The following is a 19,512-nucleotide window of genomic DNA, read 5'->3' on the forward strand; positions in this document are numbered from 1 at the left end:
TTAAAGCCGATTGGTCAAGTGTCGTGCTGCTTGTGCACTGGCTTTGCTTATTGAATAAATGTGCCTGGATTTATGCAAATCCCAACTACAGCAGCTGCCCAGGTGACCTGTACCATTGCAGCTTCCATTCATATATTTGCACCCAGTTGTGCCTAATCCGGGCATAATTGCTCAACATTCGTTATCTAAATAGTGACTGTTGCAGTGACAGCGACAGCAACAGCGACAGCAACAGAAGCAACAACAACAACAACAACAACAACAGCAACAACAGCAAATGCCGCTGTGACTATGACTACCCTAGCAGAGCCTAATTCAGGGATATGTTCAAAGCTGTTGTTATTTATCTTTTGTATTTGCGTGTGCTCTGCACATTAGCGTAATTATTCCCATGTATGTGTGCTGTGTGTGGGTGTGTGTGTGTCGGAAAACCCGTTGCCAACAACTGTCTAAACATTGGCGCACAAATTCGTAGCTTATCATTTGCTGTGCTTATTGACTTTGGCATCCATGCCAGAATTATGGTTTGTAGTTATTCAATTGCCGTCGCCCAAATGATGAATTATGATTTAATTACGTAAATTATGAGCTCCGTTTGTTACACAAATGTGTGCCATACAATTTATATTATTCCTATGTGTTCTTCATTCAAATCGAATCGAATCGAAACAAATATTCCAATTAAAATATTTCCCATACAACTATCGCTTAGGTCATTTACAACAAAGCTTATTGGTAATATCTTTGTAGATTCACTTCTTCAGCAACCCTCCAGCTTGGCTCTTCTAAACAAACGAAACTAGTTGAAACGTTTCGAATCTATAAGGAAAATGAAACTGAACTAGTTAAGCGTTTCGATTGTGTATCAATTAGCGGACATTTAAAAATTCTCTATGTGTGTTTGCCCGGCGCATTAGCACGAATAGAGGTTGTGTCGGTTCCAGGTCCCCCCCTGGCCAACCAGCGATACCCGCTCACCCGCTCTGGGTCTGGGTCTGGGTGAAACCGAAAAACTGACCCAGATTTCGTTTCGTTTTTTCTGTCTGCGTGGCTGTTCTGTGTGTGTGTGGGGGCCGGGAGGCGGGGAATCGTTGCTGACAAATTGAAATCGTGACATTAACCTCGACGTCACACACACATACACGCACACGTCTACATCTGCAAATCGGAGAGATTGTTGCATACTTTCAGGCATAAAATTTATGCACAGGCCTTGATCTATACAGACAGATATATGTCTGCTGGTGTGTACGCGCGCGTGTGTGTGTGTGTGTGTTTGGTAATATGAAATCAATAAATCGTAAGCATTCTTTTATTGCGCATCCTGCCAGGCTAGAACACAGGACGGGGCGAAGCCTCTTTGTTGATTTTGTGTGTTTTCCTTTTTGGTCGTTGTTGCGCGCTATATACATATTTTTTATTTACTTTATTTGATTTTGTATAAAGGATAAAGATGGCTACACCGAGCACCGCCAAGGACCGCCAAGGACGCCAAACACAGTGGCAGCCAATCTCGGGCGAAGCGAGCCCTTGCGCTTTGTGAGTTTATCAACGCAGAACCACTCGAGAATCACGATGTCTGCTGTCAGTGGGACAGAGGTGGGGCTGAGGCGGGACAGAGACTCACTCGACTTTATATTAATTCATATTCTTCTTTTCGTTGTCCTTGACAAAATGCAGCATTCTTGTGAATACTTTCTTTATTGCTGCTCTCTACAAATAAAGTAGACAGGAAATCCGGGCGAAAGGAAAAGTTTGCCAGTAAATATAAATGCCATGGCTTAGTTTATGAATATCAGAGTGACTATATATAAATATACATGTATATCTATGCATGTATATGTACAGAAACTTTAGGTTACATGCTGCAAATGTGTGGAAATTATAGGGTATTTGATATATATGTATAATACAATTACTGATGAAGTTGAGGTTAAGGATAAAAAGCAGATATTCTTTATTATAATTTATAATTTAATTTAAATATCAAATTCTCAATGCTCTACTTGAAAATATAAATAGTTGTATAGGCAGAAATGTAGTTTTCATACATATGTACGTATACATATGTATGGTAATTGTATTTAGTTAATCGGCGACTCATTATGTTCGATAGATACATTTAACCGCTAGGCAATCGATTTGCTCTACATTCGTATGCTAATCCATTTGTGCACGTTAATTAATTATAAGCACACTGGGGAATTCGAAGGGCTTGCCGTTGCCATACACACACACACACACTTCATCAAATTATGCACAGAGTAGAGTTTTGAGCATTTGGCACCGTATTTATATCTCGTTGACATTGGGACAGTTGGCTCAGCTGGAGAGGTCGATTGAGGCATGACATCACATAGAGCTGAAAGCTCATTATCGCTCATGTAAATTACATTTCAATCAATATCCTTGAGCGGAACGCCTCTATCCTCACCTGTGTTAACAGAGTTGGCTCTTATATAACTTTATTAAAGACTTGAAAGCTGTGTGTGATGAAACCAGCTCGTGATGCGAGCCCGGAAGGTTCAGTTCTACGAAAAGTTCGTTTGACCACTGCCATTAAATGTCTGCTGGCAGCTGATGGTTGGAAAAGGATTCGTTTTCTACACATGCTCGAAAAGTTTTTTTATACCCTGAACCCATTGAAAATGGGAAATCAGGGTATAATGGTTTTGTGAAAAGTATGTAACAGGCAGAAGGAATCAACGCAGACCCCATAAAGTATATATATTCTTGATCAGGACGACGAGCTGAGTCGATATAGCCCTGTCCGTCTGTCCGTCCGTCCGTATGAGCAAAAGGATCTCAGAAGATATAAGAGCTAGAGAGCTGAAATTTGGCATGCATACTCGTGTATACCATAGGCAGTACGAGTTTGCTTTATTTTTTCGATAACTCATCCGATAACTTTTTTATCGAGAATAATCGAAAAATCGACTTGGTTTTTTCAGCCTAATTTGAACACTTTTAAACCTGGAGACTTCAAATTTGCGTTGTATATAGAGTTAATGGATACACAGATTTTGTAATTTACAGATTTTGGATACCACGCCCCCTTCGTCCCCAATTTGTAAAAAACGCATTTCAAGTACTAGAGACTTGTGCTTTGGAATGTACACACATTTTTACCATATGATTACGCTCTAAAAGTTTCATTAAGATCGTGTGTCTACAAAAGAAATTATTTAATAAATAAATTCTCATAATATTGCCCACATTGCAGCGCAGCATAAGCGCTGCCGCTGCTTACTGCGCAGCTAGCAGAGCGCGTGCTTATAAGTGCATGTGTATGTATGTGTGCATAAAAAAAGTCCAGAATGATTAGAATATCAGCTTGGAGGAGGGTTCAGGGTATCTCCTAGTCGAGCAGTCTCGACTGGAGCCTTCTTACTTGTTTTTTTTTACTATTTATCAAAAGAAGACGAAAAATGAAAAAAGGGCTGGGTAGGGGGAAATCATTAAAAATGCAAGCAAAAACATTCGTTGGCCTCATAAACATCAAATTTGTAAGGCCGAAACATCTGTTAAGCTTTTATTGCGCCTCTACATAAGTATTATGAAATATAGAGAAACTTTCCCTGATGGTATCATCATACAACCGAGTCCTCAACTGAGAGCCATAATGCAAGTTTAATTTCCAGATCGACACGCAAAAAAGGGCTCAATAAATAACGAAACAATTTTTTTGTTTATATATAATATGTGTATATGTGTGTAGGTGTGAGTACTAATATGTATGTGTGTGTGCGTTATATAAAAGATGCGAATATTTAGTCTGGAAAATGTAAAATTGTTGGCTTGGTGATTTGAGCAGCTGCTGACTGACGCCATTTGTGGGCGGGTCTGGGGCGCGGCTGTGCTGGGAAGATAAAGTACGCTTCTGTGATAAATATAACAACAAGTACCCAAGGCACGCACAAGCCGTTGTCCAATGGCCCCAGCCAGGCCAGACCGGGCGAAACGCATCCAAATTTCATTCAGCCCAACTACCGAGAGCCCAGGGCAGCGGGTTAGACTGGGGACTGCCAGTTAGGATCCGGAACGGCAGCTGTTATAATGATGCCAACGATACATCATCGCAAAATGCTAAAATTTTTGGCAGCGCCGAGTGCCGAGTGCCGAGTGCGCCGTCAACAGCTGTTACCGCTGATGAATCCTTTGGGTCCGGTTCGCTCCCTTGGCTGTCTCCGCTGCTCTGTCCGCCTTTCATCCTGCCTGCCTAATATTTCAATATTTCTCACATAAAAGGCATAAGTTATTTTTCATATTTCCCAGCAAAGAGCCTTCCCTCCCCCCGCACGCCGAGCTGTTGCATTGCTGCGTCCCTTAGCTGCGCTTTTTGGCTAATTTCCCTAAATAAATCTCAAAATTGCAAAATACACAACAACAGGCACATAATTAACTATCATAAAATATGCAGGGCACGCGCTTCAGATTCCAACTTGTACCACAGTCCTCTCTAGCGCATTTCTGTTCGAAAGTATTTGCCATTTGTTTGCAGTTTTCAAAGTTTTTGGAAATCCCCCATCCCATTTATGTTTTCTAGTTTTTCTTTTCTTTTTTGTTCTTATACCCCGCTCCATATGTTTGAGTTTGATGAGCATTTTTATAAAATATATATTATATAAATATATATTAGTGAACAAACATTCAATCTACTATTTGGTATACTTTTTTTCTTCATATTTCTGGCGAATACCATGCCCGTATCCAAAATCTATAAATTACAATATCTTGGTATTCATTATATGAATCTCTAGAGTAACTTTGAAATCTCCAACTCTAACGGTTTTCAAATATTGCTAAAAAAACGAGTTATCGATTATAATCGATAAAAACGAAATAGGATGAGATATCGAAAAAATCGATGTTATAAGAACAGACAGACGGACGGACGGACACGACTATATCGACTGGTCGCTCTGATCAAGTATAGACATACATACAAATATATGTATGGGTCTATACTTTCTTGGGTCTGTCACGCCTCCTCCTGCCAGTGAAATACATTTTCACAAAACCATTATACTCCGATTTTCCATTTTCAATGGGCTCGGGGTGCAAACAGACAAAAAGGGCAAATTGAGAAAACCTGAACTCGCATAGTGAATCACTACGCACCACAAGCCAGAAATTTCAAAGCAGCTTAAAGCGAGATGCGTGCGGCCTATAAAGTGGCATTCGTTCTGGAGGGAAAGCCAGATGAACTCTACGGAAAAGAAGGGCACTAAGCAACACTCAGGTGCTTGCACGGATTACCATAGGCAGCAGAGCTCTGGCACTGCCTAAGTAACCACAGCCACCGCCTGCTCATGAAAGAGTGCTGTTATAATCTTTCTCTCAACTCGTTTCGAGAAAAACCTGTTGTTGGTGCTCTGCGACATTCAGTGAATTGCTTCATCTTATTTTGTTTATCTTTTATCAAGTTTTATTTGCCACTAATTACACTTTAATGAATAATAAAATAAAATTTAATAAACCTGAGTTCAGTTGAACTTTATTCATTTTTATTCAAAGGAATAAATAATAATTTATAGATTGATATATTCGATATAAGAGCAATTATATTACGCTTCAATTAAATTAATTGCTTTAAAATACTTTAATATGTTTGATTTAAGTTGCCAAATTTCAGAATCAAGCTAAGCTTATAATACATCAATTTAAAACTCAAGCAATCCAATCAGCTTTTGAAATCTCACAGCCGTTACGCTTGATTAGAATGAATTCCACATGCTCCTGGGCAATATTGTTTGGAAAGACGCAAGAGTCATAGGTCAAAGACCCTTTGTCACCTTGCACAAAGTCCTCGAACATTTTAATTAAATTTTTGGAAATAATTTCCTCGTCTGCACGCAGAGGCTGTCGCGAGGGACTGTCAAAGAACAAAAAGTAATCATCCCCATGCCCAGTGCCTATAAGAAGGAAGTATATATAGGAGGAAGGAGCAACTATAGTGAGTCCAAACTGTTTGCTTACCGACTACAATATCGTCTCGCCTTGCCAGAAGACTCGCTCTACCACGAGCCGCGGGATTGTCGTAGACATAGTAGTAGATGGGGCTCTTGCTGTGCTTGCGATGCAGATCTATGGATCGTATCGAATCATTCCTGAACAGGGCATCGGTGAATATGCGCTGCATGTCCAGGTAGTTATCCACGCTGAAGTTCCGATTGCCCAGGTACTGTTGTCGCAGATCGCGGGAGTAGTCGTCCATTTGCTCGATTGTCTTGCTAGAGTCTCGATAAAAGAATAAGTGGGGCGCCAGCTCGTACCAGCGCTTGTTGAGCTCCCCGATGAACTCCTCTCCGTTGGGCTGCTTTGCTAGGAAAATGGCTGCATTGTAGGCGCCATCCTCTTGGGTATGTGAGACGAGCCAGGGAACTTGCGAAAAGTCTCCACTCTTAATAATGTCAAGGGGATGTTGAGTGAGAAAAGGCTCGGCCGCATCGACTGGCTCCACCACAGGGCCAAATGGAGCGAAGGGCACGTAGTCAAATACCAAGAAGTCCCGTACGGCCGTCACAATTTCCGAGGCATGCTTCGACTTCAGGCACTTTTTAAGCACCGTCGAGTCTTCAAGCAAGCCGCAGCCCACGATGCGACCCATTTCAAAGGCCCGTCTACGTCCACCTTGCTGCACCGTGGACGGCATAAGGGCAGTTCCACTTATTAGGGCGGCCGCCTTTGCGAGCTGTTGGAAGTCCTTCTGCAGTAGGTGCAGATGCAACGAGGCTGCTCCAGCAGAGAAGCCGACTACGAGAATATTTTCCGGCTCCCCACCAAAGCGCGCAATGTTGTCCCTGATCCACTGCAATGCCAGCCGCTGGTCCTTCAAGCCAAAGTTGCCTGGCAGAGCGCTGTCGCCGCTGCTGATGAAGCCCAGAGGGCCCAAACGATAGGTGATCTTCACCACAATCACGTTTCCGCTGGCCATGAATGCCTCGTGGCCGTTCCCAGCTGCACCGCCGAACATGAAGGCGCCGCCGTGAATGTTGACGACAACAGGAAATGAGCTGCGACTGCTGTTCTTTGGCCTATACACGCTGACTGTCAGACAGTCCTCGACGCCCGTCAGTTTGTTCTCCTGGTCGGTGTACTGGTTCCACTGCATGCACTCGACAGGGGGCTGAGTGGCATCGAACGTTTCCTTCCATTGCTGGGCGTAGCGCTGCGGTGCCTCGAAACGAAGCTCCCCGACAGGTGGCTCCGCATAGGGTATCGACTCGTAGCTGTAATATCCTTTGTTATCGCGTCCACGTAGCTGCCCATTGGGCAGCTCGACTAAAAGTGGATCGGCAACGGCTGCCGCTGCTACACAGAGCCAGACCAAGAAAATTCGTATGCCGTTATCTTTCATGACCTTTACTCTGTCAACACTGAATGTGCACTGTGCCAAGCGGAGCTCAGCTGCGTTTGTTTTATTTTGATTCCCGCTCCGTTGATAGCCCCTAATTATGTGGACTGTTAACATTTTAAGTGCTGATAATAAATATTATTTTAAATATTAAACAGAACTGGTTTTCTCTTAAACAGCAAATAAATATTTGCATCTCATCGACAAACAACATACATACAATATATATAAAATATTGTATATACATATAGAATTTAAATTGCTAATTTTTATTATTTTTTAATTTATATATGTAGTATAGAATACGTATAATTTAAATTATTTACTTGTATTTTAATTTTTTTTTATTTATAATTTATTTTTGGGGGTATGTGAAGCAGCTGAAGCTCTCTATCTCTAACCACGTTACCTCAGAGCTTTCAATTATCATAGGTCAGCGCTGCTTAATCACTTTGAACAATGCGCTCAAACATCATTATTAAATTAGTTCAGATTAGATTTTGCTCAGATCGAGATCAGCTTAGTGAGAGAATATAATCATCGGAATAAGCGAAGAAATGTTTGTTTGATGTAGCACTCATCACATTCGTATTCATATGAATAAATGAAATAAACTAACAATTAAAAACTAATTTCTTGACCATTGAAACAGGTGTAGCTCGCAGCAGTAGGATGTGGTATTTTAGAATTAATTTATTTTATAATTATAGTTATAGTTATTATATAATTGCCTATATCGGAGCTATTTCTAGAGCCTCGCAGCCGTTGCTCCTTATTAAAATATAGTGCAGCTGCTTCTGGCCAATATTGTTGGGAAACACGCAATTGTCATAAGTCAAAGCACCAGTATCACTGTAGACAAAGCCCTCCAGCATGCTTAGAAACTTAGTGGAAATGATCTTCTCGTCAGGTCGGTCTTCACTAGTTTTCTTGTCGAACATCAGAGCGTAATCATCCTTATGTACTGTGCCTATACGTAAATAGTTGTACATTAGTCACGGCATAGCAAATACATATACCTCGAAATCCATTCGAGTCTTACCAAAATAAATATCATCCCGGTTGGACATTTCTTGTCCAATGCCTTTTTCAGATGGATTATCGTAGACGTAGTAGTAAATGGGACTTCCTCTATGTTTCCGCTGCAGATCTATGGTTCGTAGAGTTTCGTTTATGTAGAACAAATCTGAGAATAATCGCTGTACATGCAGGTAGTTCTCCTCGCTGAATTTCCGATTGCCCAGGTACTGCTGTCTCAGATCGCGGGAGTAGTCATCCATTTCATCAACTGATTTCGCAGAGTTGCGATAGAAGAGGAGGTGGGGCGCTAATTCGTACCAGCGATTATTGAGATGGTAGATCAACTCCCTTCCATCGGGCTGCTTAATCAGGAGAGCAGCTGCGTTGTATCCACCATCCTCCGTTGTATGGGAAACGAGCCACGGAACTTGTGAAAAGCTTCCACTCTTTATGATGTCACTGGGATACTGAGTGAGAAAAGGGTCTGGAGCATCGACTGGCTCTACTACCGGCCCAAATGGATTAATCGGCACATAGTCGACGACGAAGAACCGACTCACAGCTCTGACTATCTCCGAGGCATCCTTGGACTGTAGACACCTTTTCAACTCCACAGAGTCGCTTAACAAGCCGCAACCCACAATGCGACCCATTTCGAGGGCGCGTCGACGTGCTCCTTGTTGCACCACCCAGGGATCCAGGGCATTTCCACTGAGTGACACAGCCACCTTTGCCAATTGGCTGAAATCCTCCTGCAGCATCTGCAGGTGTACCGAAGCACCGCCAGCTGAGTGACCAAGGACAAGAATATTCTCTGGCTCACCATCAAAGCGAGCAATGTTTTGCTTGATCCAGCGCAGAGCCAAGCGCTGATCCTTAAGTCCAAAGTTTCCCGACAATGTAGCGTCGCCTGTGCTCAGAAAACCTATCGGACCTAGTCGATATGCAATCGTCACCACAATCATATTGCCTCTGGCCATAATCGGCTCATGACGCTGCTCCACGGGTGCACCAAACATGAAGATGCCGCCATGAATATTCGCTACAACCGGAAATGAGCTACGATTCGAGTTCTTTGGCCTATACACGCTTACAGTTAGGCAGTCCTCGATGCCCATCAGCTTATCTGCGCCCTCGGCAAACTGATTCCACTGCATGCAGAAGGCGGGAGGCGTGGTTGCATTAAATTCGCTGTCCCATCGGCGAGCGTAGGGCTGAGGTGGCTCGAATCGTAGCTCGCCAAGAGGTGGCTCCGCATAGGGTATCGATTCGTAGCTGTAATATCCCTCGTTGTCGCGTCCACGTAGTTTTCCGTTGGGCAGCTCTACCAGCAATGGATCTGTGGCGACTGTGGCAACTGAGCCGATCAGCAGTGAAACGAGGAGGTATTCTATACGGTTCATGATTTGCACTAAACCAAATATCGAAGCGAACTATTAGTTGGTCGGGAAATGCGCCTTCTTTTATAGACTGCATTTCCACATGACCAACGACAAATTTGTGGTCAAATTAGTCACACTCTGAACTTAACTTATAGAAGGCATATAGTCAGTAAATTAGTAAGTTCATTGCAGTCGTGCAGCTCATTCTCATTCACAACTCTCGGCTATTATCTATATAATTGTTTATCAACAGAGGTGATCAAGGCCAGTGATCCGCATTTGAAATCGTGTGATGTTTGCTGTTCAAATTATAATTTATTGAAAATCTTCAATAAAGCTCGACAAAAATTTTATTCATTCTGAGTATCAATCAAAAAGCATGTATGAGCGGAAATTTGAATTATAATAGTTATTTTACTTTCTATATAATTGCGCAAAAATCTCTTTGCCTTAGTTAAACCTCAAGCAGAATTTAAAATACCCTTTCAATAAACAGCAGTAATAAATTTCCTAACTTTGCTTTACAAAATATTGCTTCATTAGCTAATTGGATCTAGTTTTAAAATTTCACAACTGTTGCTCTTAATTAAAATAAATTGCAGCTGCTCCTGCTCAATATTATTGGGAAATACACAATTGTCATACGTCAAGGAGCCGCTGTCGCTTTGAGCAAAGTCTTCCAGCAGGCGTATGAAGTTCTTGGAGATGATCTTCTCGTCAGCGCGGGGTTGAGTGATTGCCTTCTCAAATATCAGAGCATAATCATCGCCATGTCCTGTGCCTATAGACATACAAATTGAGATCATTAAACACATGGTCCATAAGTAATCAATAAAGTAGGTTATACCAAAATAAGTGTCATCCCGTTGGGCCAAAACTTGAGCACTGCCCCGAGATGTCGGATTATCGTAGACGTAGCCATAAACGGGACTCTTGCCATGCCTGCGATGCAGATCTATGGATCGTAGGGTGTCGTTCCTGAACAGTATATCTGTGAAAATGCGCTGCACGTCCAGGTAGCTCTCCACGCTGAAGTTGCGGTTGCCCAGGTACTGCTGTCGCAGATCGCGGGAGTAGTCGTCCATGTCGTCAATGGTCTTCTTAGAGTCGCGATAGAACAGGAAGTGGGGCGCCAGCTCGTACCAGCGACTGTTGAGCTCCTCAATGAACTCGGCGCCGTTGAGTTGCTTGGCCATTAAGAGAGCAGCGTTGTAGGTGCCATCTTCCTGGGTGTAGGTGGTCAGCCAAGGCACTTGGGCGAACTTTCCACTCTTGATTATATCAATGGGATGCTGAGTAATGAAGGGCTCAGGTGCATCTTCGCTCTCCACCACCGGTGCAAATGGAGCAAACGGTACATAGTCAAAGACGAGGAACTGACGCACAGCTCTGACTATCTCCGAGGCATCCTTGGACTGTAGACACTTTTTCAACTCCACAGAGTCGCTTAACAAGCCGCATCCCACAATGCGACCCATTTCGAAGGCGCGTCGACGTGCTCCTTGTTGCACCACCCAGGGATGCAGGGCATTTCCACTGAATGACACAGCTACCTTTGCCAATTGGTTAAAATCCTCCTGCAGCATCTGTAGGTGTACCGAAGCACCGCCAGCTGAGTGACCAAGGACAAGAATATTCTCTGGCTCACCACCAAAGCGAGCAATGTTTTGCTTGATCCAGCGCAGAGCCAAGCGCTGATCCTTAAGTCCAAAGTTTCCCGACAATGTAGCGTCGCCTGTGCTCAGAAAACCTATTGGACCCAGTCGATAGGTGATCTTCACTACAATCAGATTTCCGCTGGCCATAATCGGCTCATGGCCATGTTCCACGGGTGCACCGAACATGAAGGCGCCGCCGTGAATGTTGACGACAACAGGAAATGAGCAGCGACTGGAGTTCTTTGGCTTGTACACGCTTATGGTTAGACAGTCCTCGATGCCGACCAACTTATCTGCGCCCTCGGCAAACTGATTCCACTGCATGCAGTAGGCGGGAGGCGTGGTAGCGTCAAACACTTCGCTCCACTGCTGAGCATAGGGCTGCGGTGCCTCAAAGCGCAGCTCGCCCACAGGTGGCTCCGCATAAGGTATCGACTCGTAGCTGTAGTAGCCTTCGTTATCGCGGCCGCGAACTTTTCCATTGGGCAGCTCGACTATCAGTGGATCGGCAGCAGCTTCAGCTGTGGCAGTCGCTGCCGCTGCTAGGCAAATGAAAGCGATCGAGCATATGCGCGACATTATGATTCTTACCAAACCGAGTCTTGATTCACACTAGTCTCGCCTTGGGCATGCTGAGCTTTATATGCATGCAAATCAGATTAGTTCTCAATTGATTCTCTCGCATACCACAAATGAAACTATATGAATATGAAACATGAGACTCGCTCTGTGAGTGGCGAATCGATGCGAGAGTTGATTGCATTACTGAATAACAAGATTGCTCTGTGATTGACGTATCGAGGGTAATGTTTGCTCAGTCTATTTATACACTAACAAACTAATTGAGCATAGTTCGAGATAAATATATGCATTAATAAAACGAATTGCTGCGTATGTATACTAGTTATTATATGAACTATTTTATAATATATTCAAGCTCGTGTTTAAGCAATTCATAAATTCGAAAAAATCTAAATTTCGCTTTGTCATGCAATCATTCGTCTGACTGATTATGAAATCAAAAAAAAATAAAATAAAATAAAATAGAAATAAAAATAAATAAATAAATAAAATAAATAAATAAATAAAATAAATAAATATATAAAGTATGACCCCTTCAGTTTCATTAATTGTTTGTTGAAGCTGAAGTGATTTATTTATTTATTTTATTATTGATTTATTTATTTCTTATTTTATTTTTTTTTATTGTTTATTATTTGTAATAAACATATTTATTTATTTATTATTTATTTACTAATTCACTTATTTTTTATTATTTATTGATTTTACTATTATTATTATTTTTTTTTTTAGTCACTTTAGTTAAAAAAGCAGCGTATTTATTCGTAGTACTCTCTCAGTTTAAATCACATGCAATCAATATTTTATTTTCAATGGGCAATCATGATGGGATTCCATTCGATGCTCTGCCTAAAGAGCATTTTTGATTTGGAATGCTTACTATAATATATCCACTTAATTCTTGATATTGCTAATTGATAATATTTTAAATCAAAGTCCAATTTTTTTTTTTTTTTGCTTGCTTTTATTTTTTAGCCTAACCAGTTACTGTTTCCTGGGGCATATCCCCAATTTATACATGAAATGCTCTACAATTTGTAATTATGTAGGTATAATTGGAATTTTGGGCTTATGGTCGGAGACAGCGTCGGGCAAGCTGTTTGCTTGAACGTTCTTGCATACCGTGCGTTGAATAACTACCAGATCGAACTTCTTCTTGCCCACGTTGTCCTGGAAGGCGCAGTTGTCATAGACGAACTGACCTGTTTCGAAAAAGCCTTCCACCATTTTAACCAGCTTCCAGGAGATAAGTTGCTCGTCGGGGCGGAGCGGTTCGCGTATTGGACTATTCATCATCAGGAAATAATCATCCCCGTGAGCCGTGCCTGCAGATTGATAGATTGAAATTAGTTGCTGCAGTTGACTAGGAATTAAAAAGTACCTAGGATTAAATCAGTGCGCCCTGCTATGAGTTCACCAATCGATTGAGTAGCCGGATTGTCGTAGATGTAGGTGTAGACTGGACTCTTTCCATACGTTCGCTGAATATCTACTGCCAGCTCGACGCTATTCTTGAACATTTCGTTGCTGAACATGCGTTGCACATCGTAATAGCTTTCCAAGGTGAAGTTGCGAGTGCCCAGATACTGCAGCTTAAGTCTTCGGGAGCGTGCGTCCCTCTCTCGTTTGTTCAGGGTGTTGCGGTACGAGAAGAAGTACGGCGCCAGCTCGTACCAGCGCGAGTTCAGTTCATAGAGCCTCTCCTTGCCCGTTTCCGGCATCTTGGCCAGCAGTGATGCAGCATTGTAGATGCCCTCGTCTTGGCAATAGCCTGCTAGCCAGGGAATTTGAGCGAATTTGCCGCTCTTGATGATGTCGATGGGCGGCTTGGTGATGAAGGGATCAACCGCATCTTCGGGCTCCAGGGCGGGTGAGAACGGAGCAAAGGGCACATAGTTGAAGATGAGGAAGTGCTTAAAGGCTCTTACTAAATCAACCGCATTCACCGCCTTCAAACAGTCTTTCAGAACTGCTGTATTGCGGGGAGTGCCACAGCCAAAGAGCCGCCCCAGCTCATATGTCTGTTCACGGGGACTTGGCTGTAGAGCCCACGGCGCCAGTGAGTTGCCACTCGCGGAATAGACTCCTTTTATGTCGGACATATCCTCGTGCAACATTTGAAAGTGAGCTGAGGCAGCTCCCGACGAAAATCCAAGGAGCAGAATGTTTGTGGGATCTCCGCCGAAAAAGGAAATGTATTTCTTGATCCACTGGAGGCCCAAACGCTGATCCTTAAGCGCATAGTTGCCCGACCAGCCGGCGTCGCCGGTGCTCGCAAAGCCCAGAATGCCCACTCGATGGTTAATCTTCGCAACGATCACATTTCCGCTCGCCATGAACTCCCTGGCTCCGGTTTGAACCGTCCCGCCGAACGACCAAGCGCCGCCAAATATGTTTGCGACTACCGGAAAGCTGAGGCGCGAGGCATTCTTCGGCTTGTAAATGCTGATGGTCAGGCAGTCCTCGCTGCCCGTCAGCTGATCGGGCGTCGTCACGAAATGACTCCACTGCAAGCACTCCGCCGCTGGCTTTGAAGCATCGAAGGTCTCACGCCATTCGCCAACAAAGGGCTGAGGCGGCTCGAAGCGCAGCGGTCCAACTGGTGGCAGGGCGAACGGGATCGACTCGTAGGTGTAATAGGTTCCGCGGTCGCGTCCACGCAGTGTCCCGAACGGCAACTGCACCAAAAGGTCATCACCAAGTGCGGCTGTTGTGCACAGGCAGGCGATCAGAAATAGTGTATATTTCATGGTTTACTCAACACGGGACCACAAGTTAAACAAACCGCAAGTCTGGTTGACTGAAAGCGTTTGTTGGGAATCTTCAAACATTGCGGCCTTTTAAACACTTTCGATGGGTCCAATTGCATTCAGCTGACAAAAAATAAAACGATAAAAATTCTCATAAAATGATGACTTTTCTCCTTTAGGGGCAATGTAATTCCAGAGTACTCTACGAAAGACTTTTGACTAGCCATAAAATCTTTAGCAAATCGATGTCAAATAAATTAATAATTTATATGCAGAACAAATTTACCAAAAACTTTTTCTGATTTGCTATATATTCATTATATACTGTGTCGACCCGAATAGTATATACTCTTGATAATTCAGGTCTATCTGATTTACCACCCTTTGGGCATAGATATATGTAATATATACTTTTGGCCTTGTGTTGTCAATGTGAGTATTTACATATTCAAAACTTCAAGTACCTAGCAAGATAACTAATAGCGTTTCTCTTCTGCTAGAGTTAAGAGTTTTCGATGCTCCATCCATATGATATGATCTTGAGAAATTTAAATCATACTCTCTTTCCTACCGTGGAATAGTTATATATATCGCATTGATTTATATTATCTGACTCGCTTTGCTAAGATATCAGATTTGACTAATAAACCCATCGCTCTGACGATTATAATTATACGATAGTTAAATATTCAGCACGTGGCTTTTAATCGGCATTAAATATCGTTATAGGAAAGAACAAACATTTGTTTGGAGTTTCCATTATAATTTATTTAGCAACAACAATACAAACTCGATTTTGAATTCATCGACTCATTGATTGATTGATTTATTGACAGATTGATTTTCGGGCTTATAAACATCGAATTAGAATATTACTACTGGAGATGGTGGCAAATGGTCAGACACGGTCTCCGGCAAATGTCTCGCTTCCTGAACCTCGCAATGAGTGCGCTTGATGACCACCAACTGGAACTGCTTTTTGCCCCGGTTGTCTGGGAATACGCAGTCATCATAAGCCAGCTTTCTGCTCTGGGCGAACTCCTCGACCATCTTGACGAGCTTCCAGGAGACCACTTTCTCATCAGCTCGCAGCGCTCCACGCATCGGTTGGTACATCAAGATATAGTAATCGTCGCCCAAGCCTGTGCCTGTGAATAGACTTATAAATATTAGCTTACGCTTATATTCGGAGTCATTAATAAATACTCAACCCATAAAGATGTCCATTCTCTTCGCAAGTGTATGCCCGACTGATTTGTCAGCTGGATTATCGTAGACATAGGCATATACAGGACTGCTTCCATGCTTTCGATGCGCATCCAAAGCCTCCTCGATGCCATTCTTGAAGAGTTCATTTGTGAACATGCGCTGCAAATCGAAATAGTTTTCGACGCTGAAGTTCCTATAGCCGAGGTACTGCAGCTTTAGCTTGCGAGAGTGAATGTTTTTCTGCAATTTATTCATTTCCTTGGGGTAGTACAAAAAGTGCGGAGCTAGCTCATTCCAGCGAGAGTTGAGCTCATAAATTAGTTCCTTTCCACTCATATCCTTCTGTAGCAGCATCGCAGTGTTGTAGATCCCATTCTGCGTGGTGTAGCTGGCCAACCATGGCACCTGGGCCGATCTTCCACTCTTGATGGTCTCAATGGGCGATTCGGTGAGGAATGGATATTCTAAGTCGGGGGACTCGATAACTGGTCTAAAGACTGCAGATGGTATAAAGTCAAAGACTTGCAATTTCTTAACGGAACTAACGATTTCGTGGCCCATTGTTTTCTTGAAACATTCCTTCAGTGCAAACGAAGACTTGATTCTTTTACAGCCCAGAACTTTACCAAACCGAAAAGCGTCCTCGCGTCCACTACTTTGCACAGCAAACGGAGATGTGGCTGCTCCACTAATGGAGATGGCGCCCTTTACAAACGTCTCCATATCCTTGTGCATTAGCTGTAGATGCACTGCTGCGCCTCCTGCACCGAAACCAAGAAGAATTATGTTCTCTGGATCCCCGCCGAATCGATCGATATTCTGCTTGATCCATTGTATCGCGAGACGCTGATCCTTGAGGCCGTAATTTCCAGGAAGTACGTTGTCGCCGGTGCTCAGAAAGCCAAGCGGACCCACTCTATAGTTGATCTTCACCACAATTACATTGCCGCTGTCCATGAAGTGCTCAGGACCGTCATCAAGTGAGCTGCCGAAGGACCACGCTCCCCCGAAAATACTTGCGACGACCGGAAAACTCTGTCGAGTAGCGTTCTTGGGCTTGAAAATGCTGATGGTCAGACAGTCTTCGCTGCCCGTCAATTTGTCTGGCTGCTGGATCCATTGGCTCCATTGCAGACACTCAGTTGCCGGCGTGGTGGCATCAAAGGTTTCCACCCATTTTTCAGTATATGGGAGTGGATCCTCCAGGCGCAAGTCGTTGATGGGCGGCTGTGCGTAGGGTATCGACTCGTAGCTGTAGTAAATGCCGTTGTCGCGACCACGTAGCTCCCCATTTGGCAGCTCGATGAGGAGCGGATCACTTGAGGCAGATAGTGAGCATGCCGAGAGCAAGACGACTGCAAAGGCGAATGTGTTCATGGTGTGCTCCAGGTTCAACTGTTTTAGCAAAAGTGTATCAATGCCTATTTATTAGCACATGGGTAGCAGCGCGAAGTCGGATTCGTTCCAATGACTTAATGGTTTTAAAAAGCGCAAAGCGAATAAATGACAAATATTTTTGACACCTGTTCTCTGGTCCAATCTAGGGCAAAGGCCCTGGCACTTCGTTTACGAGCGGCTGCCTTATACGCTGCTTTCAAATCGCATTACTTAAGATTCGACTTTTTCCTTAAACATATATACAATATTTTCATGGCGATAAATAATAGAAACAGTTCTGGAATTGCAGAAGTGTTTAATACGAGATTAATGGGGATCGCGGTAGGTTTTTGGAGACTATATCAGGTAAATACTTCACTTCCATAACTTTGCAGTAGGTGCGCTTGATGGCCAATAGCTGGAAGTGCCTCTTGCCTCGGTTGTCTGGAAACACGCAGTTCTCATAGGAAAAGTTGCCGGCTTGGGCAAACTGCTCCACCATCTTGACTAGCCTGACTGAGGAAATTTTCTCGTCAACTCTCAGAGGATTGCGCAATGGATTGCTGAACATTAAATAGTAATCGTCGCCCATGCCCGTGCCTGTGGATGGAAATTATGGGTTATTTGCTTTGGACATTGCATATGAGACTTACCCAAGAATAGATTTTTCTGCCTCGACAGTAACTGTGCGAAGGATTTTTGAGCAGGGTTGTCGTACACATAAGCATAGACGGGACTGTTGCCATACTTTCGATGTGCGTCTAATGCCGCCTCAACGCCATTCTTATATAGCTCATTTGTGAACATGCGCTGCACGTCGAAATAGTTCTCCACACTGAAGTTCCTGTAGCCGAGGTACTGCTGCTTAAGTTTCCGGGAATGATTATCCCTCTCAGATCGTTTCCAAAAGTAAGGATATGAAAAGAAGTATGGGGCCAATTCATTCCAGCGAGACTTGAGCTCCTCTATTTTCGCTCTACCATTGGAACTCCTTTTTAGCAAGAGGGCGGCGTTGTATATGCCATTCTCCGTGGTGTAGCTGGCCAACCATGGCACATGGGCAGATCTTCCACTCCTGATGGTCTCGATTGGAAATTCGGTGAGGAAAGGCTTTTCCGAATCGGAGGACTCGATGACTGGACTAAATGCGCCAAAATTTACATATTCAAAGACTTGCAGATATTTTATACCCCTAACTAAATTGTCGGCTGGCATTTTCTTCAGGCACTCCTTCAGTTTAATTGACGATTTGAGCTTGGCACAGCCCAACTTTTTGGCATATTGGAATGCCAGCTCTTGCCCACTGGACTGCACAGCAAAGGGAGATGTGGCTGTTCCACTAATGGAGATGCCGCCCTTGACTAACTTCTCCATATCCTTGTGCATTAGCTGTAGATGGACTGACGAGCCGCCTGTGCCGAAACCAAGAAGAATTATGTTCTCTGGATCCCCGCCGAACCGATCGATATTCTGCTTGATCCATTGTATCGCGAGACGCTGATCCTTGAGGCCGTAATTTCCAGGAAGTACGTTGTCGCCGGTGCTCAGAAAGCCAAGCGGACCCACTCTATAGTTGATCTTCACCACAATTACATTGCCTCTAGACATGAAGGTCTCAACTCCGTCATCGAGCGAACTACCGAAAGTCCACGCTCCCCCAAATATATTCGCCACGACCGGAAGAGCGATGCGACTGGGTTTCTTGGGCTTGTAGACACTGACGGTCAGGCAGTCTTCGCTGCCCGTCAGTTTATCGGGCACTCTGATAACCTGGCTCCATTGCAGACATTCGGTCGGCGGCTTGCTGGCATCAAAGGTCTGCTCCCATCGCTCGGTATATGGAACTGGATCCTCCAAGCGCAAGTCGTTGATGGGCGGCTGTGCGTAGGGTATCGACTCGTAGCTGTAGTAAATGCCGTTGTCGCGACCACGTAGCTCCCCATTTGGCAGCTCGATGAGAAGCGCTGCGTATGAGCCCGCTGCTGTGGAGGCTACGACCAACATGACTGCTAAAGTAAAAGTATTCATAGCTAACTAGGTGTACCAGTTGGAGCTCCGACTCCGACTGTTGCCCCCAGAGAGAATCATTGCCTTTTATGATAATTGGAAACCTTAATTTATTCGCTCGCATTAGCAACTGCAGAAAATCTGATTGGCTCCAGCTGCCTCTTTCTCGA

The 19,512-nt window shown here is 43.7% G+C and overlaps 5 protein-coding genes across 5 annotated transcripts; all 5 read right to left on the minus strand.

Moving 5' to 3' along the window:
• Positions 1 to 5,485: 5,485 nt before the first annotated feature.
• Positions 5,486 to 12,029, minus strand: LOC6574476. Its single transcript, XM_002000486.4, has 6 exons — positions 10,607 to 12,029; positions 10,301 to 10,540; positions 8,400 to 9,734; positions 8,202 to 8,327; positions 5,980 to 7,464; positions 5,486 to 5,915 (listed from the first exon to the last, which is right to left on the minus strand). Exons 1-6 carry the CDS (start codon positions 11,994 to 11,996, stop codon positions 5,671 to 5,673), a joined length of 4,821 nt encoding a protein of 1,606 aa, XP_002000522.2. The 5' UTR covers positions 11,997 to 12,029; the 3' UTR covers positions 5,486 to 5,670.
• LOC6574477 (esterase-5B) lies at positions 8,043 to 9,797 on the minus strand. The gene is made up of 2 exons (XM_002000487.4): positions 8,400 to 9,797; positions 8,043 to 8,327 (listed from the first exon to the last, which is right to left on the minus strand). The coding sequence occupies exons 1-2, from the start codon at positions 9,778 to 9,780 to the stop codon at positions 8,089 to 8,091; spliced, it is 1,620 nt and encodes a 539-aa protein (XP_002000523.1). The 5' UTR covers positions 9,781 to 9,797; the 3' UTR covers positions 8,043 to 8,088.
• Positions 12,030 to 13,033: 1,004 nt separating the features above from the next.
• On the minus strand, positions 13,034 to 14,814 carry LOC6574480 (esterase S-like). The gene is made up of 2 exons (XM_032733879.2): positions 13,381 to 14,814; positions 13,034 to 13,324 (listed from the first exon to the last, which is right to left on the minus strand). Exons 1-2 carry the CDS (start codon positions 14,747 to 14,749, stop codon positions 13,041 to 13,043), a joined length of 1,653 nt encoding a protein of 550 aa, XP_032589770.1. The 5' UTR covers positions 14,750 to 14,814; the 3' UTR covers positions 13,034 to 13,040.
• A 736-nt stretch (positions 14,815 to 15,550) lies between these two features.
• LOC26527135 (esterase S) lies at positions 15,551 to 17,577 on the minus strand. The gene is made up of 2 exons (XM_015167468.3): positions 15,961 to 17,577; positions 15,551 to 15,897 (listed from the first exon to the last, which is right to left on the minus strand). Exons 1-2 carry the CDS (start codon positions 17,333 to 17,335, stop codon positions 15,614 to 15,616), a joined length of 1,659 nt encoding a protein of 552 aa, XP_015022954.1. The 5' UTR covers positions 17,336 to 17,577; the 3' UTR covers positions 15,551 to 15,613.
• Positions 17,578 to 17,634: 57 nt separating this feature from the next.
• Positions 17,635 to 19,417, minus strand: LOC116804904 (esterase S-like). The gene is made up of 2 exons (XM_032733878.2): positions 17,989 to 19,417; positions 17,635 to 17,935 (listed from the first exon to the last, which is right to left on the minus strand). The coding sequence occupies exons 1-2, from the start codon at positions 19,361 to 19,363 to the stop codon at positions 17,652 to 17,654; spliced, it is 1,659 nt and encodes a 552-aa protein (XP_032589769.2). The 5' UTR covers positions 19,364 to 19,417; the 3' UTR covers positions 17,635 to 17,651.
• Positions 19,418 to 19,512: the final 95 nt, after the last annotated feature.

This window comes from Drosophila mojavensis, unplaced genomic scaffold, assembly GCF_018153725.1.
Source record: "Drosophila mojavensis isolate 15081-1352.22 unplaced genomic scaffold, ASM1815372v1 contig_231, whole genome shotgun sequence".
Lineage (NCBI taxonomy): Eukaryota > Metazoa > Arthropoda > Insecta > Diptera > Drosophilidae > Drosophila > Drosophila mojavensis.